General features: G+C 36.5%; 1 protein-coding gene across 2 annotated transcripts in view; it reads left to right on the top strand.

Annotated features, from left to right (window-relative positions):
• The window catches only part of LOC132117778 (diacylglycerol lipase-alpha-like), a 45,362-nt gene extending 22,356 nt beyond the window's left edge, over window positions 1-23,006 (top strand). The window contains exons 4-20 of one of the 2 annotated variants that reach the window (XM_059527087.1): window positions 1,207-1,308; window positions 3,541-3,679; window positions 5,039-5,126; window positions 5,234-5,368; window positions 5,466-5,543; window positions 5,623-5,747; window positions 6,206-6,359; window positions 6,559-6,642; window positions 9,615-9,692; window positions 9,776-9,856; window positions 10,737-10,879; window positions 12,040-12,108; window positions 12,192-12,264; window positions 13,981-14,189; window positions 14,990-15,116; window positions 19,143-19,306; window positions 20,031-23,006. In XM_059527087.1, coding sequence (XP_059383070.1) covers window positions 1,207-1,308; window positions 3,541-3,679; window positions 5,039-5,126; window positions 5,234-5,368; window positions 5,466-5,543; window positions 5,623-5,747; window positions 6,206-6,359; window positions 6,559-6,642; window positions 9,615-9,692; window positions 9,776-9,856; window positions 10,737-10,879; window positions 12,040-12,108; window positions 12,192-12,264; window positions 13,981-14,189; window positions 14,990-15,116; window positions 19,143-19,306; window positions 20,031-21,081 — 2,900 coding nt within the window. In that variant the 3' untranslated portion in view covers window positions 21,082-23,006. Of the gene's footprint in view, window positions 1-1,206; window positions 1,309-3,540; window positions 3,680-5,038; window positions 5,127-5,233; window positions 5,369-5,465; window positions 5,544-5,622; window positions 5,748-6,205; window positions 6,360-6,558; window positions 6,643-9,614; window positions 9,693-9,775; window positions 9,857-10,736; window positions 10,880-12,039; window positions 12,109-12,191; window positions 12,265-13,980; window positions 14,190-14,989; window positions 15,117-16,405; window positions 18,124-19,142; window positions 19,307-20,030 lie in introns of those variants that run through there. The other variant, XM_059527095.1, reaches the window with a different exon arrangement.
• The last annotated feature ends 1,310 nt before the right edge of the window (window positions 23,007-24,316 follow it).

Here is a 24,316-nt window from a genome sequence, read left to right as displayed (position 1 = left end):
CATGTGGATTAGAATTTTATAAAAACTTTTAATCTTATAATTCTGACTGTGTTTCTTCCTGTTTCCAGTTTTTTTCTTTGAATTAAGACTGAAATTCTAAAGTTTTTTCGGAATATTAAGTTGATATCTTGCAGTTCAGATTTATGTGTTTACATCTCACAATTCTGCTTGTTTCTCAATGGCATGACTTGGCCATTGAGAGCATTGAGGAGAGTTGAAATCAGGTTAACTTTATGGTAATAAGCTATGACGCGGTTTGGTGGCAACGAATCGGAACGTAGAAGTCCATCGCTTGAGAGGATTCAAGAGAACGCAGATCTGTAAACTTTGGTTCCGACCACATTAGTTCCCAAGCAAAATGGAGGAGAGGTTGATTATTGCTGTGGCGGGTTTCCCATTACAACGTGTCCCTGTTTGCATACAGGGACATAAATAAATACAAATGATGCGTGGACCAAAGTGTCTGAGATTGTTGGTGTTAAATATCATAAATAATAGTCCCAGTTCACTTTTAAACCTTTAAATCAATTTTCCTGATTATACTTTAAATAATGTTTATACCTAATTATACTTCTTTAAGTAACATGTTCAATGCAGGACTTTTACTTGTATCACAGTGTTTTTACAGTGTGACATTAGTGCTTTGTATATTATTAGGTAAAGAATCTTAATACTTCATCCACAATAATTTTTAATGAGGTTATCTTGTAACATTACCCTCCTTGTGGTCGGTCTGCACAAGATCAACAAACTTGTTTGCTTTGCGGCCCTTTTAAATACAAGATAAGCATTCGATTTACATCAGAGCGTCCACAAATAGTTCTACAGCGCTGTTGGCAGAGGGCCAGAGCGATTTTTGATGCTCTCGACGGCAGCGGTGTGAATGCACAGTTATAAGTTACGAACTTGCAAATCCGACTTTTTTATAGAATTGCAAGGGGGGAAAAATCTGAAATGTCGGAAAGAAGGTTAATTCACAATTGCCCTTTTTATTTTTAATTATTTTATCCCGTTGTAGAAACGGGCTTTCATATGACCAAGTTTGGAGGTTTGACCAAATCAATGATCAAAGTGTGAGCAATAATAATACTGATGCTTACCATAACAAGATTTTTTGTGTTGCATTGTTTCATAGCAAATTTACAGTGCAACGTGAGGTTAGGCCTTAAATCAACACTTGACATTAATTGTTATTCCTCTCTGCAGCCATCCTGCTAGTGGAGCTGGTGTATGCAGTGGTGGGCATCTTCTGGTTAGTGCAGTACTACCAGCCCTGCCCGGACATCACTGCCAAGAACCTCACCCTGGGTAAGACATGAATATAACAATAAGTGACACACTATATAGGGAGGTCGGAAATATGACTACATTTCTGACAATGAGTAATTTTGTAATCGTCTTAATGGTGTATATATACTAGGGCTGTCAAAATTGCTCAAAAATGACGTTCGAATATTCCCTCTAAAAAATACACGAATATTCGAACCATTCGAACATCTGGTTGCGCATGTTGTCAATGACGCGCATTACGTCAATAACAGGACAAAATAATACAAAGAGACATAACTACTTGTATAGATCTATGTCTATTTAAGTTTAAACATATATGACAATGTATTACCTACACAAAAACAAGGAAATCAACTAATGGCCAAGACTGCAGACCTCGAGCTCTCTCACCCTCACGTTCTCTGCGCATAATGGTTTAAATGAACAAACAAATTTTTGTGCAAGTAATTTAAGGTCACGACTGTTGTCCCATATATAGCAGGCTTCATTCAGTGATTGAAACAAATATTATTAATATTAATTGAAGTTTTACAGCATATATAACTGACATTAAATGCTCCGAGCGAGCTGTGCTGTGGTAAACATGGAACTTTTCCTTGACATGAAACGATAAATAATCAAACCTCGGATCCATTGCTTGACAGAACTCCCCGAAGCCTGCCTCATCCGCGATACTGATCGTTCTCATGTCCTTACAAATGAACGAAATTATTTTATCCGTTATGGCCTCTTGTCGTGTTGCAGACAAAGAGCTTGCGGCGGGCGATGCAAAGTAACGTTAAGTGTCAAGACGTGACTGTTTAGCTGGAGTTCCACACATTATGCCATGCTCATTTGGGTGCACATTTTTGAGATGTGACCTCATGTTGCTAGTTGTCGAATGGTATGCTAACTGTATCTTAAATAGCTTGCATACAACTTTATCTCGCGGGTCAACAATTTTACCTCACTTTCTCTGCTGTGGTCGAGTTGGGCTCTGCACTTGCTGGCATGAAGACGCTTCAACTTTCAGCAGTGATGCTGTGCCAGACAGTGCGACTCCTGTGTCCTGTCCCTGAACCCTCAGGCGCGCTAGCGCACCCACTCGCAAAGCAGACAACCACGCCTCTACTACCGCGGGCGTTTTTTTCCACATTTTTTTAATATTCGAATATTAATTTTCACCTTCGAAATTCGTTTTTTTTTTAAACTATTCGAATACATATTCGAATTTAGAATATTCGTTGACAGCCCTAATATATACTGATATTGTTGTTTCACAAATTGCTTTTGTTCCTCAACTTGGATCACATTTGATCTTTTTCTCTCTATTTTAATTTGGATGGATACAGACCAAAAGACAAGACTATTCATAATGAATGTATCATAAGCCTGGGATCAGAGCCACATTTTAAGCTTTAAATTCTGTATTAATGTGACAAGTTGCATCATTGTTCAACAACAGTAAAAGGCTAAACTGGGACACATCGTACCGTGCATTTTTGTTTTGTCTGTCTCTCCTATGTTTAAATATTGTAAAACAAACCTACCACTAATAGTCCCACGAACTTAGCTCACCAGTCAAAAGTTCGAAATAAATATGTTATCATAAAGTCTCTAATGCACACCAATGCTGCATTTATTTAGGATAGAAATACAGTAAAAATAGTAATATTGTGAAATATTATTATTTAAAATATATTTTTTCTATTTAAATATATATATTTTTAAATGTAATTTATTCCTGTGATGCAAAACTGAATTTTCAGCATCATCACTCCAGTCTTCAGTGTCACATGATCCTTCAGAAGTCATTCTAATATGCTGTTTTTCTACTCGTTTATTATTTATACTCCATTCAGCCTCTTATTATTATCAGTGTTGTTAATATTTTTGTGAAACTGTTAGCTTTAACATGTATCACCGCTATCAGCAGCAAGTCCAGGCATGTGTTAAAATCTCATGAAACCTCCCCTTGTTAATCTCAGCAGATTCCTGTAAATTTGAAAGTCATTTACAGCTATTTATGTGCTGGAATCTCAATGCACGCTTTCTAACAATACGCCTAGTGTAGCATTTCCCATGTCTGTGCCGACCATGAATCAGTGTCGCTCATTGTCCTCCCCCCATCCCATAATAGTACACTTCACTTCCATGCCAATCTTCTGTCTATACAGGACACGGACTGACAAAGAGACAGCTGGTTTGTTTTACAGTAAAGAGCATCCTGCTGAACTGAATCTATAAGATTCATGTATTTCTTTTCGACAGGAATCGTGGCGTGTAATTGGTTGGTCATCTTCAGTGTGTGTTTCACCATGATGTGTACCTTTGACCCCACTGGACGGACCTTTGTGAAGCTGAAAGCAACTCGCCGCCGTCAGCGTAACCTCACAACATACACCCTCAGGTATTCATGCTAGCTTATTTTAGGATACCCATCAATTTAAATGCCTGTCTTTTGCAAAGTTGTACAATTCCCCCACCCTTTAAGTGTTCATTTATTCATTATTTTATTTCTATTATGTTTTATGCAGCCAATAAGAGTGTAGTATTTATTTTACCCTATTTAAATCCACACCATAGATTTCTGAGAGTGCACATTTTATGCAGTGTTGTTGTTATTAACTAAAAATAAAACTTAAAAAAAGGTAATTGAAATAAAGCTGATATAAAATTAAGTGTAAATTTAAGTTAAAGTTGAAGTACTAAAATAACTAAATAAAAAAAATAAAAAATAAATGAAAGCTTAATAAAAAAATAAAAAATAAAAAATTATACAAATGACAAAAGCACATTCCAATTCTTAAACTAATTTTAAAATAAAATAAAAACTCATTTAAAGTAGGCGACATTTTCAAATTTTCATTTAAGTTGAAGTAATAAAAATAAATTAAAGATAAAGTTAAAATATAAAATAAAATATTTAAAAACTAAATTGAATACAGATGAAAAAGGACATGAATTACTTAAAATGAAAAGTGAAAATATAAAAATAAAAACAAATTTTAAATACTTTTAATAAATTAAATTAAATAAATAAATACATTTAATAATAAATATTAAAATAATAAAAAATATTGTAATTTTTGCTTACAGTCTTTTTGTAAAGTAAAATTGAGTAAATATTATGTTATATTATATTAATATGATAGGTAAAAATTGTTAGCCTGAATGCACTGTAAGTCACTTTGGATAAAAGCGTCTGCTAAATGCATAAATGTAATTTTAATTTAATTTTAATTTAATTTTTTTTTATTTTATTTAAATATTATGTAAAATAAGCATTTGTTAAATTTCAGCAATATTGTGCTCATCCCATTTTTAAACTTTAACTGGAAACATATTTTATTGGACTGTCCCTCTTTTAAAGTATATAGAAAACTATTGTGAAGTGAACTCACTTAAAGAGTTATTTAGTATAATTTTGGCAAAAAAAATTTTTTTTGAATTTTTATCATGTTAATGTAAAAAATATATTGTGTAATATAACTTGTCGTTGTTTGTTTGCTGGTTTTTATTTTATTTGTTATATCTTTTTTTGCCATGAAAATAGCTTTAGATGCTGACATAACATTAAATAAAAACATACTACTCCTAAACATCAACTCGTATTGTGTATTTGTATACAGTTATGCATTTTATGTGATGCATGCTCTATTTTTCTTGTCTCTAGATATGTGTTTCGATCCTTGTAATACCCATCTGTTGACCTATAATTCCTAAATCTGCTCATGATATTTGCTCAGTTGGGTTTTATCTCTTTCAGACACAGGCTAGAAGAAGGTCAAGCTAGCAGCTGGAGCAGGAGACTCAAGTTCTTCATGTGCTGCACTCGAGCAAAAGATACACAATCAGTAAGTCTCCAGCACCAGCTCAAATACACACATTTGTCAGTTTCTGTGAGAGTGTCTCACACACACACACACACACGGCATTGTCAGCAGAAGATGTTCTCTCTCAGGATGCTTACTCTGAGGTGGCCAGCTTGTTTGCCGAGTTTTTCCGGGATCTGGATATCGTGCCAAGTGACATCATTGCTGGGTTAGTGCTCCTCCGACAGAGACAACGGGCAAAGAGAGCAGCCATCTTGGATCAGGTGTGCTTTAACTTATCAGTAGTACTGCTTTTGATTGGATGATTATTCCTCACTGTCCTAACATTAATGAAAACGTTTTTTTCTCTTTCTCTTGCAGGCAAACAATGATGTTTTAGCCTTTCTGTCCGGGATACCTGTAACTCGCAACACTAAATACTTGGACCTCAAGAACTCGGTATTTGAAGAATGCAATGGATGTGTGTGCTTGTGTCAATGTATGGTTATTATTTATGATGCTCTGCTTCTGTTTACAGTCTGAGATGGCCATGTATAAGGAGGTGTGTTACTACATGCTGTTTGCCATGGCGGCGTATGGCTGGCCCGTATATATTTTAAGACAACCAGCGTGTGGACTCTGCAGACTTGTCAGCACTTGCTCGTACGTAAAAAAAATCATTAATTGGTTTAATTGGTTAATCGGTTTATATATATATGTGTGTGTGTGTGTGTGTGTGTGTGTGTGTGAGGGATTTTCTTGATTATTTTATTTTTAATTCTGTTGCGGTGGCATACAGTGCCAACATTTTGGAAATTGTGTGTGATTGTGTGGATTTATATTTAAATATTTCAATTTTTTGAGCATTTTATAACTGAGAATAATTTACTTTTGTAATCTGAGTGTGTGTATATATATATATATATATATATATATATATATATATATATATATATATATATATATATATATAAAATGTGATTTATTGTAAATTATAAATCACATTTTTATTGTTTTTATATTTGATATTTTTTTCACATGGATATTAAATGAAATTTTGTTATAGGACATATGACTGAAATCTAATGACTTTATTATTTCTTCTCTTCTTCTCTCGTCAGCTGTAACACTTCAGTTTCAGGTTCTCGTCTCTCTCATTCCATCACCGTTGAAGAGGACAACTGCTGTGGCTGTAACGTTCTTGCCATCCGACGACAGTTTCTGGACCAAGACCTTAAAGAAGTCCAGATTGTCTACACATCCTTCCATGACGCGGTACGGCATCTTAAATTAATTCTTCAGCTCCCATGACTTAATCCTGCAAAATCCTGAGGCGTAATGTCTTGTGTGATAAATGTCTGTTCACATCAATGAGTCACCGCCTGACTAAAATAGTTCAATTTTAAAAAGCTGTAGCTAATGTGAGAAATGTGAAGTGAAAAGTTATTGTCTGTTTTTTTGATGGGATTTGCAGGTTTATGAGACGCCCTTCTTTGTAGCAGTGGATCATGCGAAGAAAAAAGTCGTGATCAGTATCAGAGGGACGTTGTCCCCTAAGGTGGGTCAACAACATGTGTACTTTTAACACCTCTTTCTCATTTTACACATAGGCACATGAGGTCAGGCTTCATTGTATGTTCATAGAATTAAAACAATATAATATTCCATACTATATTCCATATATATCTCGATATGTATGCATTTGCAGTAAAATAATAAAAAATTTTAGGAAATAATTAAACTAAAAAAAATGTTTTTTAAAATATATATATATATTTTTTTTATACATACTGTATATATATATACATACTGTATACTGTACATGTTCAGTTTTTTGGATGTTTGGGACTTTTGGGAAATTATGCTTGAATATGAAATATTCAATATTCAAAAATTTGACAGGGTCGTGAAAATGAAAAAAAAGTGAAAATTGAAAGTGACGTGACATTCAGCCAAGTATGGTGACCCATACTTAGAATTCGTGCTCTGCATTTAACCCATCCAAAGTGCACACACAAAGCAGTGAACAGACACACCATGACATTAACATTTAATCATTTAGCAGATGCTTTTATCCAAAGCGACTTACAAATGAGAACAACGGAAACAATCAGATCAACAAGAGAAAACAAAAGTATACAAGTGCCATGACAAGTCTCAGTTAGTCCAGTACAGAACAGGTAGCCAGGTTTTTTTTTTTTCTTGTTTTTTTTTTTTAGAATATGAAAAGAAAAGGTAAGTGCTAGTATTAGTTCGTTAAGTGCTGGCGAAAAAAAAAATGAGTCTTTAGACGTTTTTTAAAAATGAGTAAAGACTCATGTTCGAATTGAGATTGGGAAGTCATTCCACCAGCTAGGAACAGTCCAGGAAAAGGTCAGTGAGAGTGATTTTGAACCTCTTTGGGATGGCACCACAAGGCGTCGTTCACTTGCAGAGCGCAAACTTCTGGAGGGCACATAAGATTGAACTAGTGAGTTTAGGTATGTTGGTGCCGTGCCAGTGGTCGTCTTGTAGGCAAGCATCAGCTTGAATTTGATGCGAGCGGCTTCTGGTAGCCAGTGTAACCTGATGAGGAGAGGAGTAACGTGAGCTTTTTTTGGTTCATTGAAGACAACCCTCGCTGCTGCATTCTAGATCAGTTGCAGAGGCTTGATAGTACATGCAGGAATGCCCGCCAGGAGAACATTACAATAGTCCAGTCTGGAGAGAACAAGAGCATGGACAAGAAGTTGGGTGGCTTGCTCTGCCAGGAAGTGTCTCATGCTCTTGCCAGTCACAGGGCTTCAGTAACTGAGAGCCAGGGCAGTCTCTGTTGAGTGGCAACTTTTGAAGCAAGATTGGTTGCTGTCCAGGAGGTTGTTCTGTACAAGGAACATGGAGAGCCGGTTGAATGCAGCTCGCTTAAGTGTCTTTGCAATGAATGGAAGAAGGGATACCGGTCTGTGGTGTTGGATTTAGAGATGGTTTCTTAAGCAGTGGGCTTACCCAAGCCTTCTTAAATGCTAAGGGAAATGTTCCAGAGTGAAGAGAGGAGTTTATAATGTGAGTAAGTGAAGGTGAACAGGCACCCGGAGCAGTGGGCAGCCATTTATGCTGCGGCACCCAGGGAGCAGTTGGGGGTTCGGTGCCTTGCTAAAGGGCATCTCAGTCGTGGTATTGTCGGCCCGATACTTGAATCCACAACCCTAGGGTTAGGAGTCAAACTCTCTAACCACTAGGCCACGACTTCCCTATTCAAAAATTATTCCGATATTATCACTGATATTTGATATATCACCCAGCCCTAGTGACACCAAACTATACATCAATTTCCTACAAAGATGTTGAGCTGTTATCGGGCCTTAAATGTTAGGCCTGACAGGACCCAAGCCCGACAGGTTTCGGCCCGAGCCCGACAAGTACATTTTGATTGACAGCTTTTTTAAAGCCCGAACCCGTTTACAGCTCGACATTATTTAAATGTGCGCACGCACATAACTCTTTTGCTTTTTGTCAATAATGAATCATTTATACATGTTTTAACATAATTTATTAATAACTAACGTAGACTAGACCAGTTGGAAGTTGGAATAAAGAAATAAAATAAGTCCTCTGTGACATCGTAACATCTCAGCATTCTAGACATAGGCTCATTTAGCCTATAAATAGACCAACGCACCAATAAAAACGAGTCATTTTTAACAAATTAAATTAAGATAAATTTTAAATTAAGATGCGTATTTGCCATAACGAAGTTAAGATAAGGGCTCCGCCGGATTTGCTTCTCACTAGCAGATGATATTTAATAAAAGAATAATGCCAACATTAGCGTAAATACTCTGTCCACATTATGCATTTAAGACTCAATGAATATTTAGTTATCATTTGAAAAACCTTTACTCACAGAGATTAGGCTAAGCCTATATGTTTTTGTGGAGGAAAATGATTGAATCCACTGTAGATGGCTTCAGCGCATTCCTGCGCTCATTGATGGTGCGTCATTATTCACTCATTATTCTCATTATAAACATGGTCAAAACTTTTCCACACCTCAGACTTTGCTTTAGTTGCTGGTGCAACCAAAACGTAATCGCCAGAGGCAAGCCTCCGTTACACCTACTCAGCATTCATTATCGCATCTTTCTCGCGCTAATCGAAACACATCACATGACCACTCGTTTACCTCGCAAACCGGAGCGCAAGCCCGAGCCCAGACCGAGCCCGCGTAAGATGATATAAATCCCCGTCGGGTTCGGGCAAAGATCTTCAGCTCTACAAAGATGTGCTAGTTTCATGTTTCTCGTATGACTCTGTGGTCTCTTCCATTTCAAATTATAAAATAACTTGGACTCAAATAAAAAAAAAAAGTATTTCATGTCCTTTTATTTATTTATCTGATAAGTAGCCATGCAATAGGTGGGTCGATGTACATCATGATGGTCAATATTGCTAAATAAACCAAGTAGTTTTTTTTGTGATAATGGCTGGCCTGCTGTACTTTTTATATCTGATGCTGTACCCTTTTTATATCTCTCTCTGTGTCTTTCTCAGGACGCTTTAACCGATCTCACTGGCGATTCTGAGCGTTTGCCTTTAGAGGAGCAGCACGGCACATGGCTCGGACACAAGGTGCTACACAAACACTGGCAAACAGTTAACATATCGAACACAAGAAACTTAGCAAACTCATTCTCATGAATCCTTTTATTTAGGGAATGGTTTATTCAGCTGAATACATAAAGAAGAAACTAGAGCAAGAAATGATTCTCTCTCAAGCCTTCGGGAGAGATTTGGTAAGTGGTACCATTTTTCACGCTTTAAAACATACGTATAGTTGACATCACAGAGCGTAGTTGTATCTCGGCCAAATATTGTCCGATCCTAACAAACCATATATCAATTGAAAGATTATTTATTCAGCTTTCAGATTTTGTTATAAATTCCCAAAAATGTACCCTGTACAGTGTCACAAACAAGATGTAGATGTTTGTAAGAGTACATATTTTATCCTCCCTCATCTTTTTGAATGAATAGCTTTGAGTAAAAATGCATATACATGTCAAAATAATAGTGTATTTCGGGGCTTGTTTATAATTAAAAGTCCCACTTTATGCATGAAATGGTTTGTTTAGAAAATTATTGTTGTTTTGGTTACACAATCACCTGTATATAGTGTTTAAGTCAACATAAAATATTGTGGCTTCTCTCAGAACCACAAGAAAATCTCTCTATAATTTTTACTACTTTTGGGAAAATAATCTGTTTATTGCCTCTGTTATTAATGTAGGAGCAAAATCTAATATCAGTCAACCTCAAATTTGTATGTATTGCTATAGAAGTACATAAACCAAATTATGTATATCTTAAATAAAACATGCAGTAAACGTGAAGTGACCCTGTTTTGAAGTCAGATGTTTGCTTGTTGAAGTAAAATAATCATTTTTGAGATTGTCTGGTCTTGTTCTGTATGAATATTCAGTATTCATTTAATTTGTGCAGGTCTTAAAAAAAGTTCTACATTTTTTTTAGCATGGTATTGAGACAAAACTTAAAGTAGTAGTAGATTCAGCCCAGTATCTTCAAACAACATTTGCATGTTGCTTGCAACATTTGCATTGTGCATGATATCATATGACACTAAAAGGACCAATGGTGTTTGCGTGTGTATCTCAGGGTAAAGGGACGATGCATTATGGGTTGGTGATTGTGGGTCACTCCCTGGGTGCGGGCACAGCTGCCATCCTGTCCTTCCTCCTCCGGCCGCAGTATCCTTCACTGCACTGCTACTCCTACTCCCCTCCCGGCGGCCTGCTCAGGTCAGTGTGACCTCTCTATTGTTGCTCTGGCATCCGTTTTACACTACATTTATAGAGAAAGCTGAAAACTGATCTCATCTGAGAGAGAGAGAGAGAGACATTGTTTAGCCATCACTGAAGCATGATGACATTAGATAAGAGATTAAACTGATGTGTTAAAGGATTAGTTCTTGCAAAAATGAAAATTTTGTCATTACTGTTACAACCTGATGTCATTCCAAAACTGTATTATTTTCTTTTTGCTATGAATCATGAAATTAGAATTTCTGTTTCCACTCAAGGAAAGTGAATGGTGATTTATAAGCTCCAAAAAGCATTATAAAACTAGTCCCCTAAAGCCTAAGTTATGATTTATGAACCATAGTTATAAATTCATTTATATGAGGAACAAAGCATTTTTCTGTGATTTTTAATTTCTCATCTGCCACATCTCATATCATATTTTTTGCAGCATTGTGGTCAAGTCACATGACAAAGGTGTTTGGTATTAGTGACAACTGCAAGTGTGAATTTGATTTGGACAGCAATACATTACATGAAAAGAGAAAGATGTTATTTTAAATTGCATGAATATTTTGCAGTGTTACATTTTTTACCTTTTTTTATTACAAAAGAAGACTTTCAGAAACATTTAAAAAATCTTACCAAATGTTTCATTGGTAGTAGCTTATTTGAAAGCTATTTTGGCAGCTTCAGAGTGGCTGAGATTTTTAATGCTTTTCTAAGTGAATTAAAAAAATAAAAGAAAAAAACTCAATTTGATTTGTCACACGCTACAGATCTCCTTCTCTCTAATGCAATTGGTTGTGAAAAATATTAGCCCAAAAACATGCATGGATGCACAAATCCACCGCATGCACTAATCTTTTGGAAAGGATATTATTTGAGTTGAGAGTCACTCAAAACCTTTTCAGAGTTTTTGATTTAATGAGAAAACTCTTACCTGCCACACTTGAAAAAGTCTTTGCTCATTTTTTATTTTATTTTTTTTATGACATATTCTTTCTAAATCTAAATATAAAGTCAGCATTATATCAGCTGTTGAATATTACTCTGAAATCCGTCACATCATGGCAGTAGAACAGACTGTGAACGCTGTTTTTATGTTGGCATCAAAGAACATGTTTGAACACAAGCTTCTGTGTCTGTTTAATTCATAGTGAGGATGCAATGGAGTACTCGAAAGAGTTCGTCACCTCAGTCGTATTGGGAAAAGATCTGGTCCCCAGGTTAATGAGTGTTCAGCTCTGCTTGCATATATTTATAAGTCTGAGCAGATGGATGTTAATCTTCTTCTGTTGTGTTCATTCAGGATTGGCCTCTCTCAGCTTGAGGGCTTCCGTCGCCACCTACTTGAAGTCCTACAGAAGAGTGATAAAGCAAAGGTGAGCTGCTTTAACTTGCTTTATTCCCAGAGTTAGAACATAGTCTCGATGTACCACGAACTGAAATGAACTGGTAATTTACTGTACAGGAAAGGAAAAAATAAGAACTTTGTACACCGTATATAAGAAACAATCTACAATCACTCTGGTTTGATTGCAAAATAAGGAAGATTACGACCCTGACAAGGAGTGATTTATTTTATTGCCATAATAGCAAATGTGGTTTATGTTTACATTGAACTAAATATGATTAAATATGTACAGCATTCTAGAGAGTCCATGCATATGGGTGATGGTGCAGTAGCTTTTATCATCATATTGTGCCATTAATAACTGCCCTCATTATATCTCTCACATTGTGCTTCACCCATTTCCTTTTCCCCTGGGCGAATAAAGTAAATGATCAATTGTTATGTTACTAATTATAACCTTTTTTCTTTTTTACATCTCTTTTCTAGTTCATTCAGTGGAACATTAATCTCTTTTCTCAGGGTTGTGGGTTTGGGCCTCACATTTGGGTGCGGTTTAAAATCACACTACCATTCAAAGTTTTAACATTTTCTGAAAATATGCTCACCCTCAGGCCAGGGTTTGTTTCTTCTTTAGAACAGATTTGGAGAAATGTATCATTACTTCACTTGCTCGACATTGGATCCTCTGCAGTGAATGGGTGCCGTCAGAATGAGAGTCTAAACAGCTGATTAAAACATTCACAAGTAATCTCCAGTCCATGAATTTACATTTTGTTGTGAAGAGAAAAGCTGCATGGTTGTAAAAAGAAAAACAAATTCATCTATACATTTCAAATTTCAAACTGTTGCATCCACTAAAATAAAAGTCCTCTATCCATAATATTGCTTTCGCCAGAGAAAAAGTTGTCTCATCTAAATCAGGAGAGAAATATGCTCCGTTTATAGGTAAAAACAAGCCAAAACAGTTCTAAACAAATAAATGGGTGGATTTTTTTTTACTGGAGGAAGCGTTATTATGGATTATGGACTCATATTTTGTCCAGAAGTGTCATTTTAAAGTATGCAGTTTTTATTTCACAAGACATGAATTGATGCACTGGAGTCAAGTGAGTTGCTTGAGGATTATTGTGATGTTTTTATCAACTGTTTGGACTCTCATTCTGACGGCACCCATTCACTGCAAAAGATCCACTGGGCCATGTCTCCAAATCTTTTCCCATGAAGAAACAAACTCATCTAAAGGTACATCTTGGATGGCCTGAGGGTGAGTACATTTTCATAAAATTTTTGGGTGAACTATTCCTTTAATTTCTTTCGAAAATTATTTAAAAAAATCTTTCTGACCTCAAACTTTAAAATCTATGTTAGTGCTTGCTTACATAACTTATAGTAGACCAGCTGTCCGGAAAAGTAGTCACCTACTCAGTTTAGCTTATATAAATGACTCACCATACACCACACAGCTTCAGAGAATTTAATTTTTTTCTGTTTCTATCAAATCCAACGCTGTTCTGACGTGCAGCAGAGATGATGCATAAATGATGAAAGCGTACACACCTCAGCGTTTCATATCTCAAATATATTTCCTGCCAGCCTCTGATTAGTTTCAGGGAAGTTTGTGAGAAATTCTGCCTCTATGTGATGCATTTCTACTTATTGATGTGCATAATCATGCTGCCTACTTTGGTGGTTAGCTGTTCTTAACAGGAAATGATGCTTGGGTCTCTCTGTCTGTTTCCATCAGTGGCGGATCATTGCTGGGGGTACAAAGTGCATCCCTAAATCAGAGCTGCCTCTTGATGATGAAGCTCCTGTATCTCAGGGTGTGACCCCCTCGAACTCTCGCCTGTGGCTTCACCCCAGTGACCTGAGCATCGCTCTGTCAGCCTCCACCCCGCTCTATCCACCGGGACGGGTCATTCATGTGGTGCACAACCACCCGCCTGAGATGTGGTGAGTAGAGAGGAAGTAAACTGAATGGATTAATGGAAATGAGAGTCTGCTCTTCAGATACGGGGTACACTCCAGTGCCTGGTATTATATTGAAATGTCTGGCACTGAGAAATGCCAGTCTGCATATTTAGATTACCTCCCTTTTTAGTAATTGAGCTGTAGAAAGTTGACGTGAATGGAATCATAAATAAAATTATATAAACTGGGCTAAAATAGTGTTTTTTTATTTTATTTATTTAACTGTGTACAAGTCTCTCATTATCGATCAGTTTGCTGCATCCTTGCTGAATACTGAGTATTTATTTATTTAAAAGAAAATCTTGCTGACCTTACACTTTTGTAGAAGTAAATATCTACTAGTACATGAGTAAAACCTGTTTCTCTTGCAGTGTTTGCAAAAAAGGTTTTGTTCTTTACAGAGAAATATTTAATTAAACAGAATTAAATACCTAATGTAGAACAGTTCATTTTTGTATTTGTCAAACATTATCTTTGATGGCAGTTGGGGGTCTACAGAAGTGTAGAAGCCTAATGAAATGCAAGTGTTGGTAATATAATAATCGTTTAATATTTTTCATTCTATGCTGCTAGGAAGAGTTGGACCTTTTTTAATTCCAGTAATTAACTTGAGATGCGTCACGTCAGTTTACAGAGTTTTCCTGTAAGTCTAAGATTCCCCTAACAATCTCTCTCTCTCTCTCTCTCTCTCTCTCTCTCTCTCTCTCTCTCTCTCTCTCTCTCTCTCTCTCTCTCTCTCTCTCTCTCTCTCTCTCTCTCTCTCTCTCTCTCTCTCTCTGTAGTTGTGGTCAGGACGATCCCACTTACTCTGCTCTGTGGGGGGATAACAAGGCCTTTGATGAGGTCATCATTTCTCCAGCCATGCTGAATGAACACATGCCCCATGTGGTGATGGACGGCCTCAACAAGGTGTGTGTCTGTGCATTGCATTTGTGAGCACGCTTTTTACATTTGCCAAATGCAACGTCATTGATTGGGTAGCTAACGAAATGCCATTCTGGGCAAATCTGAGTAACACCGAATCCAGCATGTATAAATGCAATAATAATATTAACTAAGTAAAATAGTCAACTTTCCAAAATAACCGGAGAATGTATTAAATAACGAAATAAATTATTAATACATTGTGAAACACTTCTATTAAAGTTTCTTTGAGTTTAATTAGAATATTTTTGCGATCCTGGCATCGCTGTTGACTTTTATATGATCATAAGAGAGCGTTAAGACAAGGATATTTTGATAATCCCTCTGATTAAACTTTAATAACAAAATGTAATGTCTTTAAAGCAGTTTAGACTGTCCGTTTCAGTCAGTTTATCAAAAAAATCAAAACGATGATTAATTTGCGTCATCATTCAAAAGACAAATGGACGTTAAAGTGTGGTTGAAAATGTTTTTATAAAAAAAGTGGAAAACGTCGCTAAATATTTTAAACTACATTAGTGCTGAATTTAAATATTTTGATAGATATCTCAAAATTTGCTAAATAGTAAAATCTAGTATTTATACTGTACAGTAAATAGTGTTGATTAGCCTACTATTTAATACAATATTAAATTATAAAGTTAAATTATCTGAATTTTTATTTATTATTATTTATTATCATTATTAATTAAGTCTTCAGTCTCACTCGATCCTTCAGAAATCATTCTGTCACTTTTGATCAATTTAATGCATCTTAACCAGATAAAAGTGTTAGTCTAAATTGCCCAGCCCTGTGAAATAACATGTAACATAAGGTAAGTTCCAATGGATTCTGGTGTTCCCAGATCTGCTTTTGTTAATGGAATGGCTTTGGGGTTTGGGGTCAATTAATCAATTGCTTATAATGCTTTTGGGCTGCAGTGGACTCCAAGTATATGTGTGTCAGCATCTTAGCCAAAGTGTGTCCTTTGTGTGTTTTTGCTGGACTTAAAGGTCTGTCTTTGTTTTTGTCCCCTGAAACTGCTGTCATCGCTGTCATCCACGAGCATAAAAGCATTTCTGGCATGGCTGTTTCTTCTGCTTATTGCTCATATATAAGGTCAGGGGTTTGTTCCGAGCCCTAATCCTAAATATTAAACTTAGGGTGCGCAACTTGTCCTGCTGCATATATAATTGAATGATAAATCTATTTGCTCTTAAACTGGGCTGTCGTACTGTCTTGTTTTGTTTTCTTCTGAAAGCACGTTCCTAAATGTGTTGGTTTGTCTTCACAGGTGCTGGAAAACCCATATTTAATTTCAAAACTGATTGCTGCACAGGTTGGAAGCCAGAGAACTAGCATCCAAGCGAGTGTTTCTGTCCCTAATGCACTTCCAGATCCCTATCTAACGCCTCTCTGTTCAGATGAATGTTTTATGGTTCCAGATACTCCCAACGAAACGGTTTCTGTCCAACCAAGAGGTTCAGACACTCACGGGAACGGTTTATCGCTCGATAATACTGTCAGTCTTCAAGCAGCTTCCAAGTCAAACTCTCAAAACACTATCACAGAAACTTTCACCCCTGTAATGTGTGTTACTGTAGATGCATCTTCTATTAGTTTAGATATCAAGCCAGGAGACAATTTCTGTGCTGTTCAACAACCATCAACATCTCCATCTCTCTCTGAATCCCCAACGGTTGCATGTGCTCCCCACTCGAACATTTTATTGGCCTCTACAGAGTTGGACTTGCCAACATTAGAAATGCCCTCATCTGTCCAACACTCAACAATCCCCTTTAACGGCTCTTTATCTTCCAAAATTCCAAATTCCTCCTCGGATGTATCCATTACTGAGTCCCATCCTCAGTTCCAGAAGCCAACTTTCCAAACTCCATTTCCAAACACATCAGATTCCTCTTCTCCCCCAGAGTTCCTGTTAAAAACCAGCATAAATCCAGACTTTTCAGAGTTGCCCTCAACTGGATTAATGTCTAAAGAAACATCAGCTGAACTCTCAGTGGAGAACAGTTCTAGAAAATTGAGTTCCTTGACTGCCCGATCTGAAGAGACCAATTTTAGTGCCACTTGTTATATCTCAAGCCTCTGATATACACTAAATCAAAAGTCGGCGGTCAGTAAAATATAAATATGATTTAAAGATATTAATAATTTTATTCAACAAGGATGCATTCAATTTATCAGAAGTGACAGTAAGATATTTATAAAGTTACAGAAATTCTATTTCTAATAAAGCTGTTCTTTTGAACTTAATATTCATCAAAGAATTCTGAAAACAAAGTGCATCCGTTTCCACGTAAGCAAGACAACTGTTTTCAACATTGATAATTATGACATTTTTTTTGAGATGCAAATTAACATTTTAGAATGATTACTGATGAAAATAAAATATATTAAAATAGAAAGCATTAAATTGTAATAACAAATTTCACAAATTTGTACTTTTTTTTGGATGAAATTAAATACAACCTTGGTGAACATAAAAGACTTATTTCAGAAACATTTAAAAAATCTTTTGTTTGTGTGTGTTACACAATGTACAGTACAGCCAAATGCATGTGCTTTCTTCCTTTGCAGCTAATAATCTCTGTTCCTCGCTGCCAGAAGCACCCATCAGCTCGAGCTTTGGGCATCTGTGGTGGCATTCTCTTCCTTTCTGCAGGTTCCTGGTCTTTCTATCAGTTCTTCTTAACTTCCTGTTTTGGTGTCTGGTTTATGCTTTAGCAGTTTGCAGCAAGATTTTCATTGCAGCTTCTCTCCCTCTCCGTGTGTTTTGAGTTAGTCACCTGGTCTTTTACGCTTGGAGCTTTACTCTTTGAGGTGGATTTATGCCTGTGGTTCTTGCGGTGGGCCTCAGCGTTTGCTTACACTGCTTGTTGTTGGTGGTAGTTCTGCCTCAGATGGTGCATTTAAAGAAACAGTGAACACTGTGTCATCATTGTTACGACATCTATAACCAGGATAAATATCTCCTTTTGTGATATATAGAGGTATATATATAGAGATATATAGATATATATTTGATTTGCACTAATATTGCATAAAATGTATCTAAATGGACTAAAAATCATGTTTACTCACTAATCGGTTGACCTAACATGCAAAATTGTGCTTAATCCAACAACCATTTTCTTACTTTCTTTCTTTTTTGTCTCTAACTGCCTGTACAGGCTCAAATTGACTGAAATTTATACAGTTGCTCTTATTTGAAGTAAATGGTTTTGTTCAATTATTTTATTGTTATTTGTAGTATGTAGCTTGTATTATTATTTTATTAAATTATTTGCATGGTACATGTACATCATTGTTTTACACAGGTTCTTCCATTGCATTTCATTGCATCCATTAACTAATATCTTTGATTATTGTCTCTAACTCTAGCCATACTCGTATGTTTACATACATTCATGAATAAAAATGCATTATCATCTTGTGGCTGTGTAACTGGACTTTTAACTTTGTTGTTCCATTCAACTTTGTTTTTGTTGATTTGTCTGTGATTTTATGTCACTGTGTTTTTGTGTTTGAAACTATCAAATATTCTGATGTAAAATTGCTAGATTGGGGATAAAATAGGATATTTGTCTCATGATTGACATCTCCGTTTTACTTGGATGTGAACAAAAATGAATGAAACGTGAAAGCCCTGTTTGGCTAAAGAGTGCTTGAAAGAAAAATTGTATTTGAATTGAAATTCCAAAGCATTAAATATTTCTAGTATGATTGCAGATGACATATTTTCACAGTGTTTTATTCAAAGAAAAGTATGCGTTAGTAATCTACATTTGGCATTGCAACAAATGAATATGTGATAAAGAATAGCCCTTGTCCTTATTAAAATGTATTCTGGTGCATTTGTTTCATCTTGATATATAATACATAACATTTTTCAAAATTTCAAGTAGGCTGTGAGACCTGCTTATTTTTTTCCATTCATTCATATATTCATGCACATCTTTATTCTCATGTGTAGTTTTTATCATCTGTCTTGTTTCTTCTCTGTCCTGCAGGTGTTGGAAAACTATAATAAAGGGAAGACAGCTTTACTGTCAGCTGCTAAGATAATGGTTAGTCCCACAGAAGTGGACCTGAATCCAGAAACGGTTTTCCTCGATGCGTCTAATTCACTGCAGCCCACGCCTGCCACACATCACCGCAGAAACAGTAGTGTCCGGTGAGTCACGAAAGCCAATCAGATTTTGAAACAATCTCACTTACCAATCAGAACACACCAATGAGTGATCGATGATGCAGATTTTCTTTAGCTGTTTTTAAGCATATCTTATCATTTGATTTTAACTCTATTGCCTGTCCTTCTCGCTCATGCCGACTGCAGAGGTACAGTGTATGGTACTATACAGTTCCCCCCTCGTCCTCTTTGGTTCAGTAAAAAAGACCAGCCTAGACGTTAGTCACATTAGTGTTGCCTTACCATAAACATCCCTTTTTTTCCCCTCTTTCTAATTTTTTCCTTCTCTTCCCTGTTCAATGATTTATTTTGGATTTTAATATGTTGAATATTTATTTGTTTCTACCCTTACTTTTTTATGACATATTATTTTTCATCTTCTCTCTATATGTATATATAAATATATGCATATAAAATTATGCATATTAAATACATTTTTTATCATTTTAATAATATTTTTTGTCTGTTTTTCTTCCATTCAACTTTTTATTTCCCCTGCATTTTATGACATTATCTTTTTTTTAATGCATTTTTCTTTTTTAATATCCATTTTTCCTCCCTGCAAACTATTTTTAATTCCCTAATTTTGTTGTTATCATCCTTCTTTTTTCCCCCTCCATGCTTTCTGTCTGTCTGTTCTCTTGTTTATTTTCTCCGTATGCTACTCTACTCCTGTGCCCACTTCCTGTCCTGTCCTGTCCTGCTGTAGTTCCTGTGCCCGTTCTGAGATCTCGCTGGACGGTTTCTCGGAGTGTCCACCTCCTCCTGTGCCTGTGGTGCTCACCGGAGCCCGTGAGCGATTGGCCGTGGAGCTGCGGGAACGAAAAGCCCCCTTGGCCATCATGGAAAGTCTATCTGACGCTGAATCCGTTTACAGCTTGGACTCCCGACGATCATCTGCCGCCCTGAGAGGCTCGCCCTGTTTTGGGAGTCTACCTTTCCCTTTGGATGCTACCATCCCAGAAGAGAATCCTTCACTGAGTTCCCGTACGGAGCTGCTGGCGGCAGACGGCTTGGACCGTGAACTGGGCGAGGCCGGCCCATACTGCCCAACTCCTCCAGAACTGGAAGTACCTTCCAATGTCGCCCATCATGTCAACTTCTCTCCGCTCTCGCTCGGACAAACTATCGTAGATCAGCCAGACAGCCCGGACAAGAACTCCCAGCGGTCTTCAGGAACGCCTGTGGCTTGCCAGCTATCAGCTGTTCCCAACAGTGAAGAATCCTGCCCAGTAGCATCCCGGACTGGTTCTATGCCAGAAACGCCCAAGGATAGAGAGTATGAAGAGGGAGAAGTTGAGAGTGTCCGGTCCCAGACTCTTCCACCAGTTCCTCCGCTGCCTAACGGCACTCCCAGTCAGGCGGTCCTAGAGTTCGCCCAGTACCTGGACTCTCTATTTAGGCTGGATGGCAGCAGCTCTCCACCTCTTGAGCTCTCCGATGCAGAATCCGAGTCTGGACGGGGATCGTATAGCCAAGCTGAGGGACACCATGGGGAAAACGCAGACAAGGACAGGCAGCTACTGGCTAGAGCCACTCTAGAGCCCAACTTGGTTCCCAAGCCCCCTCGCACGTTTGCCGGCTCGGCCGACCCTTCCTCCGGCATCTCACTTTCTCCATCCTTCCCGCTCTCATCTTCTGGAGAACTCAACGATTTCTCTCCTCCTGACGGAGTGCTACCCACCAACCATACATCTGCGCTACGAACTTCCACTGTTAGTCCCAACCCTAAAGAAACCGTGTTGTCCTCTATGGTGTAGTGGCCCATTTTCATCTATTTATTTGACCCTACGGTTTCCTTTTTCCTTCTGAACCCATCGTAGAAACATGCATGCGTAGCACTGCGGCCAGTCCTTCCAGACTTCTGGACAGTTAAGGATTCATCAAGAACAGAAGACCTCATTTTTTTGACTGTTGTAAGACGTGTCTGAATGCATTGCGTCTTGTGCATCGCTATTATGAAGGAGGACCATTACACAAGGTGCTGGGGAGCTCCTTCAAACACTAAAGATGTTGCTAGCATATCGAGAAGCTTGCACAAATGACCCTACATTCACATTGAATCTAATGTTACGCTTATGTTTACATTGACACAGAACACCAAGCTTTCACAAATGTTGGCAGTTTCATGTAAGGTAAAGGTTGGGATAGGAAAAAGGGAAGACTAACTAACCTAATTGAGTTATGGGGAGGGGGCACACAACAAGCAGTGGGGTACATTTCCTCAGGACCTTGAAGAATGAAGAATGGGACAAAAACGTCTCAGACGAAAGATAATACATTGTTAATTTTTGGGGGATTGTAGTTTTTCTTTTTTTTTTCTTTTTTTTATTGAAGATTGTGTGGAATGTCCTACTGAGTACTTAGTGGCACTGACGGTTGGTGGACATCTATGAGTTCTCGTTGTGCATGAGAAAATACTGTATGTTCGTGTTAAGTGTTTAATTTTGCTAACTTTTGTCATTTCGTATTTACATAAACCCACTTGAATTTACGCATGCAAGTTTTCTATCATTTCTTTTTCCACCGATTGCCAAAAAAGTCAACCTCATACAAGTCAAATTTTTGAACTGTGAAATTAATGTACAATGATAATTAATGTCATTATTATTTATTTTTAAAAACCACTGCCCATAAATGCAAACGGCATCAGGAAGAGTCGTTGAGTGGTACGAGATGTGCACCAGTCACAAAATGCGCCCTTTAAATGGCTCGCTTGAATCTGCGATGTCTTTTACAAAGCACGAGACGCGTCCTTCGTGAAAAATCTCTTTCGGTATGAGTATGGCGTGCAATCAGTAGCAAAATAAGCATAGAGAGATTTCTTCTCATCTGCTTTTTTTAAAAACCATTTCTACTGTTGTTGCTATAATACAATAAATAGTGGTTTATCTCAATGGCGAAATATTTTAATAACTTAGACTTGCTTTTTATATATCGTTTCAGGATTAAGTGTTTGAGTTTTTGGGTGGTTGTGTGAAAAAGTACAGCAGTTTGTCACCACAAGAGCTTTGTGGTTCTCAAGTATTTTTTTTTTTTTTTTATGTCAATTGTTTTATAGCACAATTCCCATGCTTTGGTTGCATGTGATAATTGTTAATAATTGGTTATGGATTCTGCATGAGACAAAACCAAACTTTTTTTCAAATATTTTTTTCTGATGTAAATGTAATAAATAAATTATCAAAGGTTTGCAAAAAAAAAAAAATCGTATTTTCCTGTTCTTTTATTGCTGCTTTATTAAATTACTCTTTTTAAGTTGACTAAATAACTTAATAAGCTGTGACAGCTGTACTTTTTCACAAAAAGTTGTGTATAGCATTGCCTTTTCACGTGAGTGTAAATACTGTCTTGTTTTTAGTTGTTGTGTTCAAAAAAATAAATATAAAATCAATGGGACTTATCAATAAAAAGCTCTATCATGTACCATAGTGATGAATTTATCTCAAATGTATAGCTATATTGATATATCTACAGTATTAATTATAAACAGAGAAAAATTATAACTATTCAGGAATGAAAATCTGATATGCTGACTTCAGAAAAATACATAATGATTGAACATTCATTCTTAAAAAAATAAAAATACCCTGCCAGTCTTTCAACTTTCAAGAATGAGAATGTATTTAAATGCACACACTTACACTGCCCTGCCTGTAATATAATAAATCATATGAATCTCTGATTGACCTTGTTTCTCTTGCCTTTGTTTATTAAGCTGTCTAGGGGGTATGCTTGGATGTTTTAATAACTTAAAGTTTACAACATAATGGCAATACAATATTCAAATGATTTTATTATAAAAAAAAGAGTAACCCTTTTTATGGCTCGTTTGCATAAAGACCTTCACTTCATTAGAGAAAGCTTGAAAAATTAAAACAGAATATAAACATGTTCTTCATTATCTGGACTATTTCTACAGCATGACAAGAAGAAGAAATGATTGAATATTTTGTTCTTGTATTTATGGAAAATATAAATCTTTCTTTTGGGGGGAAAATATTTTCAAGGGTTTTCAATATTTTTGACAACGTAAAATGTCTGTAATACAATTATTTTAGTTTGTCCCACCTCAGAGGTTAAGACCTTCTTGATTCTATCAATTGAATTCCCACAAAATCTTAATTTTGACAATCTATTGATTTGATATTCAATTAATTAGAATTACTTGTATTAAGTAGCTCATTTTAAAGATCAAAAACTAGAAATGTCATTTCTATTCATTTTTATTTCAGTTTTAGCTTTACAGACTAAAGTAGACAAAATATATATATAAATGCTGCCTATGAAAGTAGAAATAAGGGTTTTTATATTTTATTTTGTTTACAGGTTATGCATTATTTAAACTGTAATAACCCTGCAATAAGTGTTTCGTTGAAGTTAAGAATTTCCTTTCACTGGCTGTTTTCACTGTTGTTTAGGGCCTATGTACCCCAATCATGGAATGTGCCCCACCATTTATTATTATTACTGTAATAAAGAAAAGAAGTTGAAAAAAAAATTATTAGGTAGACTAGGCCTATTGTAAAAAACAAAAAAGTATTTCCAGCATATGAATAGGATTTCGTACGAGGACAGCGGCTTGTGAGGATTTCTTTCTTTCTTTATTACGAACATTATATCAACCAATAAAAGCCGTTACAATAAAAAAATACAAAATAATAATAATAAGCAGTATAATATTTTTATATAATAGGAAGAATTTGTATATCTGTAAACGCAGTTTTATTCGATGATGACCGTACGTAGACAGTGACGCAGCAGTGATGCGGCGGGTCTGTAATCAGTGTTGCCAAGTCCCAGTTTATTTACCCGGGGATATTTTAACACGGTTGCCGCGGATTGTTTTTCATGTACGAGGGTGGGAGCGACCACATTAACGTGATATTTAGCCCCTAAAATGCGAATTTTATCTGGGAAACCCCGCCAAAAACGTGTATTTTATCCACAGGAACGCAATTCTTATCGAGGGACCCTCCTCGAAACGCGATTGGA

Source organism: Carassius carassius, chromosome 3 (genome assembly GCF_963082965.1).
Source record: "Carassius carassius chromosome 3, fCarCar2.1, whole genome shotgun sequence".
Taxonomy (NCBI): Eukaryota; Metazoa; Chordata; class Actinopteri; order Cypriniformes; family Cyprinidae; genus Carassius; species Carassius carassius.
The sequence above is the reverse complement of the archived record's forward strand: the minus strand, read 5'-3'. Positions and strand labels throughout refer to the sequence as shown.